Raw genomic sequence first — 22,625 nt, forward strand, 5'->3', positions numbered from 1 at the left:
CTCATGAATAAATAAATAAAATATTAAAAAAAAATAATAAAGGGTATATTCAAATTTTACAGCCATGAAAAATAATGCTATAGAAAACTATCTATTGACAAGGAGAAACACATTCATGGTAAATCATATGAAAAAGAAAGTTATCAAAATAGTACAACCAAAGGCACAGAAAAAAGATCTGTAGGCTTTTCACCAAAGTGACACTCCAGGTTGCCTTGACAGGTGTGATTCTGGGTGTCTTCGCCTTTTCCACACTGAACACATATTTAAGTTTTGTAATAAGAAAAAATATAGAAATATACCTATAGTTCTAGATACTTAGACACAGTTAATTTTCCCTATTCATGGTAGCCGTGATCTATAAAGTCACTGTGGTCCTGAATTAACAAATATGAACCACTATTCCTAGGGAGATACAGGGTTAGGCTCCTGCCAGCATCTGGTCACAGCATTTTTGTCAACTTGTTTAACACTAGCTGGGAGGAGTTCATCACTGTCCGTGCCTCCACTGGGAGCGGACAACTGGCAGCTGTGTGTTGAACCATCCTGGTCTCTGTCCCATGGGTTTCTTCTCCTGGAGGATTTGAATCACACCTTTCGCTGTAATAAACCATAAGCCTGAGTGCAATTGCTTTTTGGCTCTTTGAGTTCTCCCAGTGAATTATCTGACCTAAGGGTGGTCTAGAGCCCTGTGGTCTGCATCTGTATCAGTGTCTCGAATCCCCGTTTTGAATCACTTTTGCCAGGCTGCTGGTTAAATCACTGAGTTTAATCAAACATGTGCTCTTTATCTATTTGCCTGAGGTTTATGACTCAGACATCTGAGACTTACACTTCATTTACTGGATCAGTCCTTTAATAAAGAGAACATGAAGAGAGATTTAAAATTGTACATGCTTCAGCACTGCAGTGGTTTCCAGGGGAGGGAGGAAGGAGACCTACTCGGGCCGGGCTCAGTTACCCTTAGAAGAAACAGACAGGCTGCAGGGTGGCGAGCGACAGTTGGGAGGGGGTGGGGAGCAGACCTGAAAACACTTGATTACAGCCAGCTGAGGCCAGGATGGGATCAGGGGGCAGCTTAGAGTCTCTCTGGCAGGTGAGAGAGGGGCCCCCAAAGCCTTCCCAGTGCTGAGCAAAGGCCTCTAAAGATGAGCAGAGGGACAGCTGGGTGGCTCAGCGGTTGAGCGTCTGCCTTCAGCTCAGGGCATGATCACAGGGTCCTAGGATCGAATCCTGCATTGGGCTCGCCATGGGGAGCCTGCTTCTCCTTCTGCCTGTGTCTCTGCCTCTCTCTGTGTGTCTCTCATGAATAAATAAATAAAAATCTCAAAAAAAATTTTTAAATAAAAAATAGAGAGGAGCCTACCCAGGACATCACTGGGTAGAGCCCAATGTGGTTCATTTTATTGATCATTGAAAATTCACTCAGTTATTCCACCAGTTACTTCAGGGTAAATCCATCAATTCCCTAGAAACCCCTGCCTGCCTGGCCCCTTGTAGAATCTGGACAGCATGTCTGCTTAGTTCAGTGGGAGGGAAAAAGTGGCTCTCCCCTCCCCATGGCCATAGCTTTGACCACAAAGGTAGATCCAAATCTAGGCCCTCAGGGCCTCAGACCCAAGGCACTGGGTGTGAACAATGGTCTCTCACATCAAGTATGGGATCCAGCCACCCACTTGCTCACCTGAGGGGAGCCAGTCCTCCCCTCACTCCTGCACTCCCACCTGCCCCTCTCCTAGGAGAGACCCATGGAGGCTCTACACCCTCAAGTGTGCATCAGCTCCCCTCCGAGAAGTAGGCACCTTCTGAGTCAGGAGAGGTGGCACCGTTGGAGCCTTTCTTCAACTCCACATTGGGCCACAGGCCCCGCGAGGCATCATCATCATTATAATTACCATTCTGTCATTATTCCGTTATGTTCTTATTTATAACCCAAAAATCTTAGGTCATTTACAACAGAAGCATGTACCCAAAATATTATAACTTATTAGAACTTTATAATTACTTAACTTATAAAAGCAGATATGGGGGGATCCCTGGGTGGCTCAGCGGTTTAGCTCCTGCATTCGGCTCAGGTTATGGTTCTGGAGTCCTGGAATCAAGTCCCGCATCGGGCTCCCTGCATGGAGCCTGCTTCTCCTTCTGCCTGTGTCTCTGCCTCTCTCTCTCTCTCTCTCTGTGTGTGTGTGTGTGTGTGTGTGTATCTCATGAATAAATAAATAAAATCTTAAAAAAAAAATAAAAGCAGATACATAAGCCAAAAGTCAGTGTGTTAGGTCACAAAAAAGATGAGGGAAGATAATTTTCTTAATCAGAAAGTCAACACCATGGAAAACCATCGTTTCCAAATACAAAACTGACCCATGGGCCTCCAGGCTGGCCAGCTAACACGGGGAACAAGACGCTTTGTGACTCTGTCGGTCGGGCAGGACCTGCTTTCCCTGGCCATGAGCACAGCTAGGATTCGCTGCCGGCCACCCCTGACCCACCTGAGTGCTGGTGTCTGGCCCCATCGGGCTGCAGAGGCAGGTTGAGACCAGGTCCAGGGGCCCAGAAGGAAGACCCCAGCCCTGGGCCCTGTCCCCTGTCCCCCTTCCTTCCTCTGGGCTCCAGCCAGGCAGAAGGGCCGGACAACCAGCCCACTGCCCACCAGGTCCGTTTGCCTCATTCTACAACGGACGTGGCTGCCGGCTGAACAGAGACTCGGTAGCCAGCTCCACCTGCCTCCATTCCAGGCTGAGTGGGATCCAGAGCAGAGCAGTCCTCCCTTAGGCCAGGACTCATGATGCTCCTCCACTCAATCGATGCACACAGGGACCTCACCGCAGTGCCCACTGGCAGGGTGGTAGAAACACCCAGAGACTCTGAAGCCCGTCCCCCTGCACCCGGTGCCCAGCCCTTGGTCCCGGACTCCCCAGGCCCCCCACAACCCAGGAGACTCACCCTCCTCACAGTTGCTCCCGGTGAAGCCAGGGCAGCATCTCCACTCCAGTGCTGTCACCGTGCGGTAGGACACTCTGTATGTGGGTCTGATCAGAGTCCTGTAACTAACACAAGGGCAGCATCAGGATAGTGTGAGCACCCATCCACTTGCTCCCCCCACCCCCTGCCATCCCCCTTCTGCAGAGAGCACCCAGCCCAGGCCTCTGGGAGCCTCCTGGGGAGTGGAGCCCATCATCCTGGCCCTGGCCCTGCTGGCTGTGTAGCCCTGGACAAGTGACCACCCCTCTCTGTGTTACCCAACACATTATAAAGTCCCTCCCAGCTCTGCCTTCCTGCAAGTCTCCAAGCGTGGCCACCTACAATGGGAAAATATCTGCCGTGGACTGAACTGTGTCCCCAGAATTCATATGTTGAAGCCCTACCCACCCCACCATGTGACTGTGTTTGTATATAGGAGGTTATTATAAGGGTGGGGCCCTAATCCATCAGAACTGGTGGCCTTGCAAGGAGAAGAGGACAGAGAAAGTGAGAGATTTCTCTGAGCTCATGCACACACCTGAGCAAAGGCTGTGTGAGTACCCAGCGAGAAGGCGGGTGGCTGGACCTTACACCCACCATTCATACCAGGTGCCTTGTTGGGTCCGAGGCCCCAAGAGCCAGGATTTGGATCTCTCTTTCCAGTCAATGCCATAGCCACGGGGAGAGCCACATGCTTCCTCCCACTGAACAGAGCAGACGTGCTGTCTGGATTCTGCAAGGGGCCAGGGAGGCAGGGATTTCTAGGAAAGTGACTGAGAAAACACATTTCTGTTGTTGAAATCCTCTGGCCTGTGATATTTTGCTATGGCATCCTGAGCTAAGACATTAACCAAGATGACCAAGAAGGAAAAGAAAACCATCCTTAGAACCTGTACAACTTCCAATCACTCACAAGTTACTGAATTCCAATATTCCAATGATTTGTCCCAATCATTTCTTTTGGTTGATTCATCCAATGAACACTTATTGAGTGCCAACTACATGCAATACTAGTAGACTAATACATGGACTAATAGAACTGAGTCCCATCCTCGAGAGAATCATTAGCCTAGTGGATGAGAGGGACATGTCAATGAAAACTTACAGTCCAGTCATAGGACCCTTGCCCCTGGCAAACCACTGTGAATTCCAGGGCAAAATTTCACACTCCTGCAGTTTTGAGATTTTTCTCGCAAAAAAGCTTGGGGCTGTTTTGCTAAACCTTGAGACATAAAAGTGACCAAACCGACAATGAGCTATCCCCTCACTCCTGTCAGAATTACTACCATCAACACTAGAAAGGACCGATGTTGGCGAGGAGTGGACAAAGGGGAACCCTCATGCAGTGTTGGTGGGGATGCAAACAGGTGCAGCCGCTATGGAAAATGGTATGGCATTTCCTCAAAAAATTAAAAATAGAACTTCCATTTGATCCACTCCTGGGGATTTATCCAAAGAAAATAAAAACACTAATTTGAAAAGATACCTGTACCCCATTTCACTGTTGCCTTATGTACAAGAGCCGACACATGGAAACAACCTAAGTGTCCATCGATGGGGAAACGGATAAGAAAAGGTGATGTCTATATACATGGTGGAACATTACTGAGCTACGAAAAAGAAGGAAATATTGCCATTTGTGACACCATGGATGAACCCGGGTTGAACTTATGCTAAGAGAAGTAAGTCTGAGAGAGAAAAATAAATACTGGATGATCTTACTTTTATATGGAATCTAAGAAAAAAGCAACCAAGATCATAGATAGAGACAGACTGGTGGTTGCCAGAGTTGGTGGGTAGGGGTGGGCAAAATGGATGAAGGCGGGATCAAAAGGTAGAAACTTCCAGATGTAAAATAAAATGTAAAGGTCCTGGGATGCAATGTACCACATGGTGACTATAGTTCATAATACTGAGTGGCATATATGAAAATTGCCAAGAGAGCAGATCTTAAAGATCTCATCACAAGAAAAACAATTTCTGTAACTGTGTGTGCTGACAGATGTTAACTAGACTTACTGTGGTGATCATATTGCAATACATACAAATATCATATCAAATACTATACAGCTGAAACTGACATAAGGTGGAATGTTAATCATACTTCAATACACACACACACACACACACACACACACACGACCCAATCTCACAAGGGGGTAGATTTGGCTTTATTATTTGATTTGTGTGCACCATTAAAACTTCGCTGCTTGATCACGTTCGCACATCTTCCTCTTGAGAGCAAAGCTACATGACTTCACAAAATCCAAATCTGCTGACACCAAGCAACTTAATCGGCAAATGGAAAAATTATGAATTAATTGGTAGCAGCAGGCGTGACATTTCGAGTTGCCCCTGTTGACAGGAAAACACACGAGTCACTTCTCAGATTTCAGAAATACTGTGCTAAATCCGAACAATCCTGTTACACTAATTTCTCTTTTTTTAAAAAAGTCTTCTCACTCATGTTTCATGAACATTCTGGCAAACCAGCTTCCTCCTGGAGGTCTGAGGGGCTGAGGCTGTGTGCAGCCAGGAGCAGGAAACTTCCAGTGAGAAGCCAGGAGAGATGCCCACGCTAGGACCAGGACAACTAGACCAGAGTCTAGTTGAGCTAGACTCTCAACTGCCCCAGGAAGCGCTACAACAGGGCCAGAGGGATGGGGCTGGTAGAGGAGCAGTGTCATCATTGCCACTCCCTATGGCAAGTGGCCTGATGAGCTATCGGTGGGTTGATGAGCCGAGGTCTAAGGAGCACAAATAGATAATGAATAGGTAATCACACACACACACACACACACACACAGTGTCACATACGCACACCCTCCCACATGCACACACATGCTCCTATGCTTTCATGCTCACATGCACATGCACTCACATGCTTTCACACACTCAACACTCACAGGCACTCATTCACACACTCACACTCTCACACCACCTTCCTGCAGCAGATCACCCAGCCCGAAGCAGGCCCAGATAGGAGAGGAAGGAAGTTTTAATTTAGATAAAAGACACTAGTTTTTTTTTTTTTTTAATTAATTCCTAGTATAAGATGTCGCTCCAGCTGAGAGGAGCAGAAAAGCTATGGAACCCCCACCCGGGGCAGCGTGCAGGGCAAAGAAAGGATCGAGTCACTGGCAGCTTGCATTCTGCCAAGTGAGCAGATGCCATGGCGGGGGTGCCTCCTAAACCTCAGCATCACGGGGTGGATGGAGACCTGGACTGTGGGAATGGAAGTCTTGGCCTTCGCCAGGCTTTGAGCTCTGCCCCTAACTCGCGATATAGACTTGCACACTTTACTTATGAGGACACCATGGAGCCCAGGATGCAGGGCGTGAGGCTCACTGGGAGGGTGCGTGTGCCAGGCACCCAGAGCAGGAAGCACGCACAGATGCTGGGTCTGCAAAATGCAGATCTGACCTCATTCTGACCTCATTCCTCTCGGCCCACGCCCTTCGGCCGGCCGTCACCCCTGCGATGGGGGGGGGGGGGTCTGACTGCTTAGCCGTGAGTGTAGGCCCTCGTCCGTCTGGCTCACACAGCCTCTCCGGCCCCCCAGGGCCATAGGCTGCCCCTCCCCCTCCAGCCCATGAGCCCTCAGCCCGGGCATCCAATGCTGATAGACATCAGAATAGGTCACCTAAGAGCTGAGCATTCACCATGGACCAGGCACTGTTCTGAGTGTTGCGCATCTGCTGACACCTAACAGCCCTGACAGGTGGATACTATTACTAATCCTAATTTACAGATGAAAAACTGAGGGCAGAGGTGTTAAGCAACTTTTTCAAGGCCACACTGCCAGAAGGACTAGGATCCAAACGCAGACAAAATCTGCCGAACCTACCAATACTAATTAGTGTTCGTCCGGTACAAGGGAACACTTGTCCTCCCTACATCTGCACAACATCCTGATCTCCGGCTCTGAACCAGAGGGAAAGCCTGTCCCCCATGGAAGGTTCCTCTCTGCTCCTCATTCTGAGGGTCATAGGCTGATGATCTGTCTCACTCTGGGACCAGGAGGAACCAGATGACCTGTGACACCCAGCAGCAGGGCACACCAGTAGGTGGCGCTGCTTCACCAGCCCTGAGGGCCAGGGCTCAGACTAGCAGACCCCTCAGGTCTCCCCTGAGTGCCCTAGGCAGCAGCCTGGCCCCCCAGGCTGGGTTTCACCCTCCTACCTTTGTTTTTTTTGTTTTGTTTTGTTGTTGTTTTTTTTCCTCCTACGTTTTGTGAAGAACTCCCAGCTCTTCCACTGGGTCCGGTCCAAAAACCCAGTGATCTTCCTAAAATGCAGATCCGATTTTACGACTACTCTCTCTCAAAACCTTCCATGGCTCCCATGGACTAAGGACTAAGCTCTTTAAGTCAGTTCAGAAGGTCCTGCCTATCTTTCTAGGCTCCCTTCCTCCTGTCACCACCAGCCAAGGCTCCTACCACCACAGCACAACTTACTCTTCCTGCCGCTGGGCCTTTGCACATGCAGGCTCCTCTGCCTACCTGCCCTTCCTCCTTTACTCTGCCTGAGAAATATTCCCAAGAGCCTTCAGGGTGTGATTCACCTGTCCTGTCCTCCTCCATGAAGCACCCGCCCTCTTGTCCAGGGTCCCCAGGCTCTCTGCTAAGCCCTCCCACAGCACCTTGTACAGAGCTTGGTTTGAACCCAACACTTATCTGTGCACTCGGCAGGTACACACAGAGAGCCTGCTGTGTCCCAGACAATGGAAACCTAAGTATGAACAAGGCAGGCATGGCTCCGCTCTGCCACATAACCACACGAGGATGGACGACCACAGGAAGTGCTAGGAAGGGTAGTACCGAGGTTATGCCTCACATTAAAATGGGATTTTGGGGACATCTGGGTGGTTCAGTGGTTGAGCGTCTGCCGTCAGCTCAGGGTGTGATCCTGGAGTCCCGGGATTGAGTCCCACATCCCTGCATGGAGCCTTCTTTTCCTTCTGCCTATGTCTCTGCCTCAGTCTCTCATGAATAAATAAAATCTTTTTAAAAAATAAAATTAATGGTTTTTTTCATTTTTCTTAAAATATAATTTAATTAAGTAAAATAGGTAAGTCTACTGTTTAGCTTAATAAACTCTTACCCATGTGTAAAGCAACATTTCGAACTCAAAAGTCACCCATGGCCCCAGGCATATCCGTTCTGACTTCTCTGCCCTGGGATTAGTTCAGCCTGTTCTAGAATCTGATAGAAATGGAACCTCGCAGCACGCACTAGTCTGAGCCCGTCTTCCTTTACTCATCCTTAGCCTGTGAGGTTCAACTGTGTTGTTAAGTGCAAGGGCATTTTGTTCTGTTCTATCACTAAATAATATTCCATTACATAAATATGCCATAATCTGTCCATTCTCTTGTTGATGACCATTTGGGTTGAGTCTAGTCTTGAACTATGACAGAAAAAGATGCTATGAGCATTCCCATACAAGTCTTTGTGAACACGTTTTTATTTTGCTGGAGTAGATTCCCAGGAGCAGAGCTGCTCACCCACAGGATGGATATGTTTCATTTTAGTAGATGCTGCAAACAGGTGCCCCAAAGCTATTTGAACAAATGAGTTCACATGCCGAGCAGCAGTACCTGGGGTCCTATTGCTCCGTAACCCTGATCTTGGACTGCCCGAACTCAAGGGCTATCTATTGAATAAAACATTTATCCCATAAGCCACCACCAGTCTGTGGCGTTTTGTTACAGCAGCTCAAGGTGACTCAGAGAGATTTACATTAAGTTCTTAACAGAATTTCCAGGTAGGAGATGCAATACATGTTGGCTACTGTGATGGGTACTTTTGTGGGTCAACCAGACTGGACTAACAGGTGCCTGCATAACTAGTAATACGTCTGTGAGGGTTTCCAGAAGAGACCAGCACTGAACTGGTAAGCTGAATCAGGAAAATCTGCCCTCACCAGTGCAGATGGGCATCATCCAATCCACTGAGAGCCAAAAGAGAACAAAAAGACAGAGGGAGGACAGGTTTACTCTCTTCTGGAGTAGAGACATCCATCTTCTCCTGCCCTTGGACATCAGCACTCCTGGTTTTTGGATCTCGGGACTTGAACTAGGAATTACACCATCAGCCCCCTGGAAGCACACCATGGGCTTTCCTGGGTCTCCAGCTTGCAGGTGGCAGATTATGGGACCACCGAGCTTCCATAATTGCATAAGTCAATTCCTATAACAAATCTTTTTCTACGTACCTTCATGTATCCTACTGGACCAGCTCCTCCGGGGAATCCTAATACAGCTACTGTTTTCAATTATAATAATGGTAATGAAGCTACTCCTCATCAATTGCCTCTCCAGACTATGAAGTCCTCTCAAGCACAAGCTCATCTGCCTCATCTGCTATGGCCACATCAATAAATAACTAGGAAGGGAAATGCAAATCAAAGCCACAAAGAGATACCAGCTCACACCTGTGAGAATGGCTAGTATCAAGAAGACAAAAGATATTAAGTGCTCATGTGGACGTGGGGAAGAGGGAGCCCTCGTGCGCAGCTGGTGGGAACGTAAATTGGTGCAGCCACTGTAAACAGTTTGGAGGCTCCTCAAATTATTAAAAATAGAATTATCACATAATCCAGCAGCCCTACTTCTGGGTCTTTATCCAAAGGAAATCAGATCAGTATCTCAAAAAAATACCTGCACCCCCATGTTGACTGCAAATGGACAGCCGACATGGAAACAACCCAAGTGTCCATTGACAGATAAATGGATAAAGAAATTATACACATTCACACATACATCACAATGGAATATTATTCTGCTACAAAAAGGAAGGAAATCCTGCCATTTGTGACACCATGGATAAACCCGGAGGACATTATGCTGAGTGAAATAAGCCAGACACAGAAATACAACGATCGCATGATCTCATCTCTCTAACAACAACAACAAAAGAGTAGAATTCAAAGTAACACAGAGTAGAATGGTGGTTACCAGAGGCTACGAGGTGGGGGAAAGACACAGATATTAATAAAAGGGTAAAAACTTTAAGTTATAAGACAAATAGGTCCTAGAAACCTAATGAATAATGTCACATAATTTTTGTTCGTCAAGAATCAAAGCAGGGCACCTGGGTAGCTCCGTTGGTTAAACATCCAACTCTTGATTTCTGCTCAGGTCATGATCTCAGGTTCACAAGATGGAGCCCCACGTCAGGCCCCATGCTCAGCTCAGAGTCTGTTTGAGATTCTCTCTCCCTCTCCCTCTGCTCCTCTCACTCGTGCGCACGCTCTCTCTCTCTCTCTCTCAAATAAATAAACAAACAAATAAATCTTTTAAAAAACAAAATATCAATCAATCAACAGAAGTACAAATACACACACACACATACACACACACACACAGTCTTGAGTGCCTCCATGAGGTAAGAGGGCAACCGTACCCTCCATTGCTGTGTCAAGACTGTTCCCAAGGAGCTGAGAGACCTCCCAGCCTACTCCCATCCCTCACTCCAGGAAGCAATCGATTTCAAACCAGCATAGTCCCCAGGGCTCCCCAGCAGAGGCTGCACCTCTGCAGATCCGGGTGGTGGCAGCAGCCTTGTTCCTTGGCAGCACCATGAAGGGCCAAGGATGAGGTCCATGAGCGATCCCCACCACCAAGGCTTTAATGACTCTGGATGGCTATTGGAGGAAAAGCAATGAGATTGGCCTCTGAGGCCCAATTCTCCCCAAGGTGGAGATGATCCTCTATCCTGTCTTTCTCTTGCCTCTGTGCTACTGCAGTGTCCATGTGGAGTGGACAGCAAACTCCACACCACGGCCCACAAGCCCTGAGTACTGTGGCCTGGCGTCCAGCAGCCTTCCCCCTTTGACTCTTGAGCCCCTCATTCCCGCTTTCTAGCTGTACTGGCCTTGCAAATCTCCGGTGTACTACATCCCTGATAACTTAAGGGCTGCTCTCTCTCTTTTTTATTTTATTATTTTATTTTATTTTATTTTATTTATTTATTTTTTTGCTCTCTCTCTTGCTCTCTCTCTCTCTCACTCTGTTACCCAGTTAAGGCCCAGCCATCTCCACCCTCACCTCAAAAGCCCTCTCCTCCAGGAAGCCCTCAGGAGGCCTCTGACCAGCTCAGCGTTCCTAGCTGGCTCCCTGTGCCCTGCCATCATAGCAACTACCCCAGGTTGCAAACTGTGTTCCCACGCCTGACTAGTAATTGATGTTTGTGTTTGCCACACCATGGGCTCCAGGAGGGCAAGGACCTTGTCTGTACCTAGCATGCAGTAAGTGGGCAACACTGTGCACCCACTGACTGACTCCCATGACATGACACAGTGGTTCTCCTGGAGCCTGCTGGTCACACGCACATCCAAGACTACAGAACCACAGGGACAGGCTGGAGGAGGAGCCCCTGGCTGGTCCACAGAAAGTGTTATACACGTCCACTTTACAGGTACCAAAATTGGCACAGGCAAGGAAGAGGAATGGGAGGGAGTGATATCTGCTGAAGCCCAGGGTGCTCAGCCCACGGACACTGTGAGTATCGCTGTCCCATCTCGTGGGATAAGGACAGAGTCCTTGCCTGAACCGTACAGCTGGTGAACAGCGGAGCCCCCAGTCGGTTTGCAGCACCAGGAAGTGGACAGGGCCGTCCCCACCCCGCATACCCCCCAGAGCCCATCTTTCCAGTCTTTCCATCGTCTGCCCCACCCCACCCCCCAGATGCGTCTAAAAGGTCAGATGAGGCTCCTTTGGTTTCACTGGCCATGCTAAGATCCCAACATGGTGAGCGAGACACTGGGGCCTGTGTTAGGGTGACACCCCCCACACACACACAAGGACAGCCCAGACCGACTTGGCCCGAGGGAAGCAAACATGCAGTCAGCAAGATAAACACAGGGCTTTCTGGCTGCTTTGTTTCTGGTTTGTTCCAATGCATTTCTGTCCATCTGTGTGCCTGGAGTGGGTCCCCGCCTCGCTGAGCCCTTTATAAAGTCGGGCCTGAGATGCACCAGACTCAAAGATCCCCTCCTACCTTGAAATTCTCCAAACACAATTTGGAGTCTCCATGTGGCATCTCACACCTCACTAGTTTGGTATTTTTCCTCCCCAAGATAACCCAAATCTAGAGAGTTCTGACCTCTCTGTATTTGCTCCCTCTGATAGTTGGATCCTGGGACTTCCCTCACCGTCGCCTGGCAAACTCAAAGACATATATATTCTCCTAGGGGTTGTGACTCACTCAATTAATATCCACTGAAACTTTGACTCTCCTCCTCTGGGCCTCTCCCATCCTGGGGTGCTGGGAACTCTACTTCCACCAAGTAGATCCTATCTGCCCACTACTCACCTCCCACCTGTCGTGGTTCTGTCTCCATCACCAACCTCTCACCAGTGGCAATGGCCTCTGACTGGTGCCTGGCTTCCACCCCCACCCTACTGCACCCTGCCTTCCACACTAACTCCAGTTTTCAAAGCAGAAATTTCCTCCATAACCCTACCTCACTTCTCTTTAATCTTAGGACAAACCCTTAGTATGACCATGAGGACTTCTCAGATCTGGCCACTATCCACCTTGGCTGCCTCCCCACTTACCCCTCTTTGAACTCCTTCAGGACCCCAGCAGCATCAGCCTTTGAGTTTATGAACCCACGGAGCTCCTCCCCAATGTCAGGACTTGTCATCTGTTGTTCCCTCTGCCTGAGATGCCCACAAAGTCTGGTGCCCCCAAGTCTGGGCAAAAGTGCCACCTCCTCCGAGAGAACCTCCTTGACCAGCCGCCCTCAGTCTCACCCACCCCCACCGCAGGCTGGATCCCCTGGGTTTATACCGTCATAGAACCCTGGCTTGTCTTCCAAACACTCACCACCACCTGTGCAGTTATTTATCTGATAACTGTCCCCCCCCCCCCCCACTGAAGCTGCTGGCTGCGCCCCAGGCCTAGCTCAGTGTATAGCACATCACGTGCACTCAATAAAAATTGGTGGAATGAAGGAAACAATCAATGAAATGGTGTACCAGATGGAGACCCAGGCTGGGAATTGCAATGCTAGGCAAGACACCATGGGTCTCTGGAGGAGCTCAGGGTGTTGGGCTGGGGGACCTCCCTGGAAACTGATGGCCAGCAGGGACAGGGAGACAGGGCACAGCCACTTCCACCAGTAGGGACCAGAAAAGGCTTCCTACATCATGGGATGCTTGGGGAAGGTCTGCTGAGCTGAGAAGGCAAGGAGGCAGCCAGGACCAGAAGTTGGTTTGGAGTAAGATTTGGTGTATTTGGGGAGCAGAGAAAGGCACAGACAAGGCAGCTGTGAAAGTCCCCAAAGCAGGCAAGGAGTCTGGCCTAGATTTGTGGAGAGCACCCTGGCTGATGCTCACCAGGCCTTCCAGAGCATGCTCCTGATCAGCAAAATTCGTTCGAGCCTGCAATATACATGTATTAACCTACCCACCTATATCTACATGCATTATTTACTGTCTTTGCATATATTAAAAATCAGTAGAGCTTAATTTCTCTCTTATTTTATAGATTAAAAAATAAACGGAAGACTTGATATGGTTTTCCAGCTTCTCAACAGACGGCCTTGTGTATGCATGAGAACACCCCTCCCCACCATGGGGAGGCCACCCAGGGACTGCGGCGCTGAGGACTGTCGTGGTCAGACACGGGTACTGGGTACTACCCATGTGGCTGGGTAGCGTCAGACAGGAAGGGAGAGGTGGAAGGTGGGGAATGGAATCAGGCAGCCGCTGGGCAAGAAAGAGGGGCAGGGCCAGGATGAATGACCTCATTTTACAGAAGGGGAAATTGAGGCTGGGGATGGCATGGGGTTAGACTGCAGCTTCTCAAGTGGCAGAGGTTTGACTGAACCCGGCCTCCTGGTGGGGCTGGTGTGTTCTTATCTTCTCCATTGTATGGAAGCTGACCCACCTTTGTGAGCAGTTGGTCCTAGGGGAAAGGCCAGAGGGCTGAAGACATGGAGTCCTCTAGGCCCCCCAAATTCCTATAGCCACTCAACGGTTGCCCTGGAAAGGGCGCAGAGGTGTTTTGTGTTTCCCCCAATGTGGCCCTGGGAGCACAAGGTCACATGAGAGGGCATTTGAGAAACGGGGTTCCAGGAGGGATGAGGTGCCCATCTCTGGAGGTGCGTATTTGGAGGCCATGGCTCTTTGGTGTCCAAAGCATCAGGAGGAGGTCTCTCAGTGGATGCCAGCAGGGGGTTATGGTCTGGGCATGGTCAGCCCACAGACTTCAGCTGGGGGTACCGGTGCCCCTCCCTCGCTGGGCACTTGAGCTTGCAGGCTCCTGCCCTGGCCCCACTTCCTTACCAGGGACCACCGTGAGGAGGACCAGACTGGGAGGTACCGAGACAGGCTGGAGACTCAACAGGAAATGGGAGTGGGGGTTTCAGAAAGGGAGGCAGTAGATTATTAATCTCTTGATTAATAGCAGCGGGCCAGTGGGAGGGAAGGGGCTGTCCCACTGCTGCTCAGAGGCAGGAGGAGGGGGTTTTCAGGCTCTGGCCTCCTCCGCATCCCAGCCGGACATCCCTCAGTGCCAGACACAAGGGACCGTGGGCCCAGCAGGCAGTGTCTCCCACGCACTGGAGCCCAGGACCACGGTGCAGGGGGGAGTCCTGTGGCGGAGGGGCCTGCAGCGCAGACCAGCCCCCCCACCCTGCGGGGGTCCGCCTTGGTGAGCTGCTCAACCCACACAGGGCTGGCTGAGGAGGAGGGGCAGGAAGAAAGGCCGCGTTTGAAGAAAGTACTGAGTCCAGGGCTTCGCCTGGCCTTGCAGGCAGCAGGCGACCCAACCAGAGGGGGGAGGCTGGCTGGCAGGGGGCCGTCTGGCGGAGGGGAATGAAGGAGGCCGATGAAGCCCCCGAGAGTTCCAGCAAACCCCTCTGCTCGGCACATCTGGAAAAGGTTGGCTCTAATGCCATCAAAGAGCTCAGAGAGGGGCCAGGGAGACAGCGGGGCAGGGAAGCCAGGCCTAGGAAAACTTAACCCCCGACTCCCTGGGGCTTGGTCTTCCCGATCCGATCCAATCCGTCGGGCAGGTAGGGGGGACCTGGCCTACCTCCTCCCTCAGCAGCCGGGGGGCTCAGGAGGCCAGGAGGACAGCATCCATAATGCCAGACTGCTTGCTGCCCTGATCAAGGCACAGCCAGGGGTGTGATTTCCACCCCAAAGCCAGAGGAGGTGTAGTCTCATTCTCCAGAAAAGGAAACCGAGGCACAGATTGCAGAGGCCCAGCTGGTCCTCTCTGCCTTCCTAGGGGTGCAGAGCTGGTTCTCAGGCTTCTCACTGTGGAGCTGGCTGCAGAAGGCCCCTGCCTGGCCCTCCCAGACTGTCTCCTCCCCCCACATCCCTCCCCTCCCACCGCACCCCTCCCTTAGTGAAACCCCCTCATCCCCCAGATCTCTGTGCCAAGGTCACTACCCCAGGGAAACCCAGGACCAGGTTTCATATCAGGGACACGATGGCTGTGACTCTTTGACATTCCCTACCCCCAGCAGGTCCCCAGCCCCATCACACACAAGTTCTGGAAGGGAGGGGCCATGTTCTTGCACACCAGTGCCTGCTCTTAGGTGCTCAGGCAGCTCCACACAAACAGCCAAACAGACCAAACATGGGATCTGAGAAAGCTGAGGCAGGGACTTCTAGAAGTGAGACCAGGCCCCGGGGTGGGACCTGCTGGCGCTCTCTCCATGCCCGCTGCCTGCTGCCCGGGCTCCTCGCAGGGTCCTCCAGGCCTCGTGTTTGTAAACATTACAGATGTGTACCTCCAACACACACACGCGCGCGCGCACACACACACACACACACACACACTACAGAAATCCAATGTAGAAAAAAAAGAAAAAACCCACCACAGAATGGGAAAATCCACACAGGACACAGCTGTATTACAGTTCTGTTCTGCAGCAAGACGAGGGAGGCATCCTTCAAGGAACCTCGGTGTGCAGGGCCTCGGACTGAGTCCTGGGAATAACGGGAGGAGGATGTGGCAGGCCTGACGCTGAGGCCCTCGTGAGTTGGTAGGTCCTCTAAATCAGACCATGCCGGCATCACCGGGGTGAACCCACATGGGTGGCGGGGGCCCCGGCTCGCAGCCGTCCCCGCGGCTGCAGCTCAGTCAGGGCCCTCCGGTCCCCTCCCCTCTTGCTGCGGTTCCTGGGCTCCTGGGCTCCGGGCTCCTCAGCAGCCCTCTGCCCTCCTCTCTCTCCACGACCATTCCTGACAGCTTACAGACAGCTTACAAATATGCTCCTGTATCCTCCATCTTCAAAGCAACAAACAAAATCCCTCCCTTGACCCCATGCTCCTCCCAGCCCCACTTATGCTCCCTGCGTGACAAGAACTTCTTGAAACTTCTCATCTCTTATTTTCCTCACTCTGCCCCTGCTGTCTGTCTTGGCCTTTGTCCCCACCACTCCCCAAAACTGCACTTGCCGGGTTCCCAGCCACCCTGCCTTGCCAATTCTAATGGGCACTGAGCCCTCATCCTACCAGGTTTCCCAGAGCATTTGGGAGACTCAGGCTCTCCCTCATCCCCTCCCTCCAAAACTCACTTCCTGGGACACCCAGTTCTCCCGATGCTCCTTCTGCCCTGGCTGCTCTCTTCCCATCTCCCTAGCCAGCCCCCTCCTCCTTAGCCTCTGAGGTTGGGGTGCCCAGACTGTGTGGGGTTCAGCACCCCTTCTCCATCTAGTCATCCCTAAGGCCACGTCCAGTCTCGCAGTTTCAAATGTGGGAAAAAATGGGGTTTCTCTTCCAGTTGATGGTGCGCCATGATTTAATTGGTTTGATTCTTAGGGATTGTAAGATAATGTACTTCTTCCTGCCAATGGTATCTTAAGAGTCCATGAAATGCAACATGCCCGGAGCCCTGAAATCTTCCTGGTACTCCAGACTTTTTCACTAACCTCTTACTCTCGCCCCTCCTCCCATGAATGCCGCCATAGGCATCTCCAACTTCACTTGGCCAAAACAGAGCTGCTGGTTTCCACCTCCGAGGGCTGACACCACTGGGCATCCCCAGGTTAATAAAGGACATGCCCACTTAGCCAGCCGCTCAAACCAAACATTTAGGATTATCCATGATTGTTCCCTTGCCTTTCTGTGATTAGACTCTTGTCATTCCAGCTTCCAGACACTTGCTGAATTCACCTGGGAAGTGTCTCCCCACTTCCCAGCTAGCATCCATCCCCATGTGAGCCACCAATACCTTGCACCTGCCTGTGCCCACTGTTCCCACTGTTTTGCAAAACCTAAACCAGTCCATCTCAGGAACCTCCAAAAAGGAGAGAAAAAGTATTCAAAGGCAGCAGAAGGAGGACAGAGTAAGAGATAAGAGCAGGTGAGAGCGGGGGCACCTGGGTGTCTCAGTGGCTGAGCACCTGCCTTCAGCTTAGGGCGTGAACCCAGGATCTGGGACCAAGTCCCACATCGGGCTCCCCATGGGGAGCCTGCTTCTCCCTCTACCTATGTCTCTGCCTCTCTCTGTGCTTCATAAATAAATAAATAAAATCTTAAAAAAAAAAAAAAGAGCAGGTGGGAGCAGAAATCTATGAAATTGAAAAAACAACAGAGAAAAATGAGTGAAACCAAAAGCTGGGTCTCAGAAAAGGCCAGTTATATGACAAAACTTTAGCAAGACTGACAAAGGGAAAAGAAGAAAAGGCACGAATTATTGATATCAGGAATGAAATAGATAGTAGGACTATGCACATAAATTTAACAACTGAGAGGAAATGGACCAAGTCATCGAAAAACACAAATCACCCCAACTCACTCAATCTGAAATAGATCATTTGAATAGCCCCATAACTATTAAGGAAATTGAATTTGTAGCTTAAAAACTCCTTCAAAAGAATTCTCCAACCCCAGATGTTTTTACTGGAGAATTTTTACCAAGCGTTTAAGAAGAATTAATACCAATTCTACACAATCTCTTCCAGAAAAATGCAAGAAGAAGGAGCATATCCTAACTCATTTTATGACACCTTGATACCAAAGTCAGACAAAGACAGTAGAAAATGAGAAAACCACAGACCGATATCCATGATGAATATAGACGTAAAAATCCTTAAACAAAATATTAGCAAGTAGAATCCAGCAGGATATTTCTAAAAATTATATACCATGGCCAACTGAATTTTATTCCAAGGATGCCATGTCGGCTCAATATTCCAAAATCAATCAATGCAATCACTATATTAACAGGCTAAAGAAAGAACATCACAAAATCATGTCAACCAGGGTGGAAAAAAAATATTGACAAACATCGGGCCCATGATAAAACCCTCAGAAAAATAGTAATAGAGGGAACTCAGTCGGCTTGATCAGAAACATCCAAGAAATCCTTACAGTTAACATTATACTTACTGGTGAAATGCCCCCATCCACCCCCTCACCCCCGCCCCCATGACCAGAACAAAGCGTTCTTTCTGCTTTTCTCCGCTCTTACTCAATGAGCGCTAGTAGTTCTGGCTAGAGAAAAGGTAAGGTGAGGATATGACACATACAGATCAGAAATGAGGCAAGACCATCTCTACAGATGACATGATTGTCCTTGGGGGAAAAAAAAAAAAACAACAACAACGTCAAGGTATCTAGAGAAAAATGCCCAGAACTAACACATGAGTTCAACAAAATCAGAGGATACAACATAGACACACACCAAAAAATCTGCACTTCTATATACTAGCAACGAACACAGGGACATTGGAACTGGAAAGTCAAATTTACCAATTTTACCAAAAAGTATTACTTATAATCACTCCAAAAGGGGGAGGGGAGAGAACAGGGTATATATGCTAAAAGCTATAAGAAATCAATAAAAGATGAAATAAATCAAAAAAGATCCAAATAGGGGCACCTGGGTGGCTCAGTGGTTGAGCATCTGCCTTTGGCTCACGTCATGATCTCAGGGTCCTGGGATTGAGTCCTGCACGGGGCTCCCCTCAGAGAGCCTGCTTCTCCCTCTGCCGATGTCTCTGCCTCTCTCTCTCTTTCTCTGTGTCTCTCATAAATAAATTTAAAAAATCTTTTTTAAAAAAGATCCAAACAAATGGAGAAATACATGATATTCCTCAATTGGAAGACTCCACACATAGTAAAGATCAATTCTCTCAAAGTGGATTTGAAGGTTTAATGTAATTCCTGCAAAAATCTCATCGAGATTTTTGGTGGCTATAGATAAGATTATACTAAAATTTCTATGAAAACACAAAGGAACTAAAGCAGCTAAACTAATTTTGAAGAGCAAGAATAAAGTAGGGGAAAAAATCAGTCTATCCAATTTCAAGACTTATGGTTTCAGCAAGCAAAACCAAGTGGTATTGGCAGAACCATAGATTCATGTATCAATGGAACAGAATAAAGTACCTATCAGACCAACACAAATATGCTCAAATGGCTCATGACACACATGCAAAAGCAGTTCAAGAAAGCAAGGATGGGCTTTTCAGCAATGATGCTGGAGCAATCGGATAGCCACAGACCAACAAAAAAGAGAACCTTACCTTAAACACCACACCTTGGGCAAACATTAACTCAAAAGGGATCATAGACTTAAATGTCAAACACAAAACTGTAAAACACAGGAGAAAATCTTCAGCTGCACTCCCAACTTTTACCCAGAGAAATGAAAATCCATATTCATGCAAAGACCTAAAGGTACCCGAATGTTGGTGACAGTTTTATTCAAAATAGCCCCAAACCGGAAACCATCCAGATGTCTTTTAACAGCTAAATGGTTAGACTGTAGGACATCCGCCCCGTGGAATACTACTCAGCTATAAAAAGAATGAATTGTTCGTACAGCCGGGATGACTCTCCAGATAATCATAATGAAGAAGAACCACTCCCGAAAGGCTACCTACTGTGTGATTCCATTCTTGAAATGACAAAACTTTAAAAGTATAGAACAAATGAGTGGTTCCCAGGGTTTTGGGAGGGCTTGGTGGCAGGAGGAAAGTGGGTGTAGCTTCGGAAAGCCAGTATATGGGGTCCTGGGGTACAGAAAATACTCTCTATCCTCACTGTATTGTTGTCAAAATCTCGATACTCCAGTTGTGACATATTGTATAGTTTGGCCAGATGTCAGCCTCAGAAGGAACAGAGTGACCAGGATATGGGATCCAAAAAAGAGAACACATGGAATCTTTCTGTATTATTTCTTACAACTGTGTGTGAATCGACAATGCTCTCAAAAAAGCTAAGCAAACAGAAACGTAAATCAGATCATTTCTCATCTCTACTTAAAACTCTCATCTCTACTTAAAACTTCCCAATACACTGACATGAAATCCAAACTTTGGCCATGGAGTCTCTGCCTACACTCTCCTCCTCACCTGCTCTGCTTCTGGACACTGACTGCCTCTCTGTTCCTTCATCTAGGACTTCCCTGCCTCAGGGCCTTTGCACCAACTTTCCTCACCTGATCAACACAGGGAGGCTCTATCTCCTCACTCTTGCTCAGCATCAACATCGTCCTTTCAGGGTCCCTCTCATGCCTGCTCTAAAGTGGCCCAAAGTCATCCCCAATTATATCACCCCATCTTAATTTCCTGCACTCATTATGGGGCGATATTTTTTTCTCATTTTCATATGTACATGAATATAAACTCCATGAGGAAGAGGACTTGGTCTTACTCTCCATCATATTCCTCTACATAGTGGTAGGGTTCTCCATGAATATTTACAGAAAGGGTGGCATTAGCAAATAAACACAAGCACAGAGGTGGGGCTCCTGGGGGAGAGGGCAGGGGCACATGCCAGACCCCAAGTGCATTCTGAATAAGCCTCAAAGTTTTCACAACCACGCTCTCCCTTCCCTCACCTGCACACTTTTGTCATAAAAATGTCATCAGGATGTAATGAGATAATGTGCTGACTTCAGAGCCTTCTGCCAAGAGAGGCCTCACCAAGGATTATATCCATGCCGATCCCCAAATCTAACTATGCAGAAATGCAGAAATTCTGCAATTCTGAAATTCCCTTCTCCCCAGATCTGGCCTGGGGTAGGCAGCAGGAGGATGCTGGCGCAGGTGCCCCCACCCTCGGGAAGCAAACCCGCTCCTGCACTCTCTAGCCAGCCACTCCTCATCCGCCTGACATCTGTGTCTTCTCAGAGCCGTACCAAGGCACTGGGGTTTATCACAGTCAGGCACTGGCTAGACACACCTTAGCACTGGCCCTGAATGCTGGAAGCAATCCCAGGTGGCAGGCCCTGTCATCATTTTTATAAACGAAACAAGGGAGACCCCAACCACCACCCCTTCTCTTCCTACCCTGCTCTCACCACACACACTGTGTGCAGATGCACCCCACACCACCCAGCTCTGGCCACACCAGCAACTCCCACAAAGAGCCACCCTGGCCAGCCCTGTGAGGTTCGGGGTGTGCCCACCATGCACAGTCCCCCAGATTCAGGAGTGAGGCTAGTGCAGACCCAGAAGCCCTCAGGGCTATTTAGCCAGGTACCCAAAGAATGGTCCAGAAGAGGAGCTTAGGCTCCAGAAGGACACATTACCCTGGCCACACAGACTCCCTGCCCTGCGAGGAAGAGTATGGCTGGAGGAAGGGCCAGGGCAAGGGTTCCTCTCTCCAGGGTAGAAGGCCAGGTATCCCAGGAACTATGCTCTGTGGCCCAGGGGGTGGGGGCAGGCAGGCTCCTCCTCATGCCCCATCCTGCTCCACAGGCTGCAAAGGCAAAAAAAAAAAAAAAAAAAATGAAACCTGGAAGCTTCTGTATAAATGCGGGGGTTGGGGCAGCCCAGGTGGCTCAGCAGTTTGGCGCCGCCTTCAGCCCAGGGCCTGACCCTGGAGACCTGGGATTGAGTCCCATGTCGGGCTCCCTGCATGGAGCCTACTCCTCCCTCTGCCTGTGTCTCTGCCTCTCTCTCTCTCTCTGTCTCTCAGTGTCTCTCATGAATAAATAAATAAAATCTTTTTTAAATTTTTAAAATAAAAATAAAAAAGAATAAATGTGGGGGTTGAAATGTGGCAAGACATACTGGGCAGCCAGGACTATAAGCAAACCCAGGCACAAGGCAGCTAGGGGAGCTCAGCTAGAGTTTGCCACCCTAACCTCAGAGCAGAAAAACGCCAAGTTCGGAGGGTGCCCAGGCTTGCATCGCCCACTAGGGGCTGCCTCCAAGGTGGCGGTGGCCGTGGGGGTGGGGACGGCAAGATACCCAGGATCTGCTTCAGAGAAGCAGGTCAGCCATGGCCCAGCCTCAGCCTTCATTCCCAGAACACTTCTTACAAGCCTGCCTCACATCATCCTCCAACAGCCCCCCCAGAGAAGCCTTTTACCACTGCCACTTTAGAGTCAGGGACATCCAGACGCAGAGGACAAATCCTGACCAGTGAGACATCCAGGGAAGCTTCAGGAGGGTTCTAGAAAAGGCAGCACCCTCTGAGAGGAGAACATGATGCCACCTCCTCTTTCCTGTTTGTTTGGGACACTGTTGTTAATGTCCGGAGCTGCTGCCGCCCTTCTGTGACCTTGAAGGACAACAGGGCAGACACACGGGAGCTGGCTGAGAGTGAAGTCAAAGGAGCCCAAGATCTTGAGCTGCTGGTTCAGCTCGGAAGCATTTCTCCCAAACTGTGTTCCCATACTGAAGCCTCTCTTGGTAATGTCATCCACCGCTTTCAGCCCACAGAATTGGGACACTTGGGGAAGA

General features: G+C 49.4%; 1 protein-coding gene across 5 annotated transcripts in view; it reads right to left on the bottom strand.

Annotated features, from left to right (window-relative positions):
- The window catches only part of COL26A1 (collagen type XXVI alpha 1 chain), a 194,953-nt gene that overhangs the window by 118,464 nt on the left and 53,864 nt on the right, over positions 1 to 22,625 (bottom strand). For 4 of the 5 annotated variants that reach the window (XM_038539198.1, XM_038539194.1, XM_038539196.1 and 1 more), the window contains exon 3: positions 2,944 to 3,047. In XM_038539198.1, coding sequence (XP_038395126.1) covers positions 2,944 to 3,047 — 104 coding nt within the window. The remainder of the gene's footprint in view (positions 1 to 2,943; positions 3,048 to 22,625) is intronic. The other variant, XM_038539195.1, reaches the window with a different exon arrangement.

Source organism: Canis lupus, chromosome 6 (genome assembly GCF_011100685.1).
Source record: "Canis lupus familiaris isolate Mischka breed German Shepherd chromosome 6, alternate assembly UU_Cfam_GSD_1.0, whole genome shotgun sequence".
Lineage (NCBI taxonomy): Eukaryota > Metazoa > Chordata > Mammalia > Carnivora > Canidae > Canis > Canis lupus.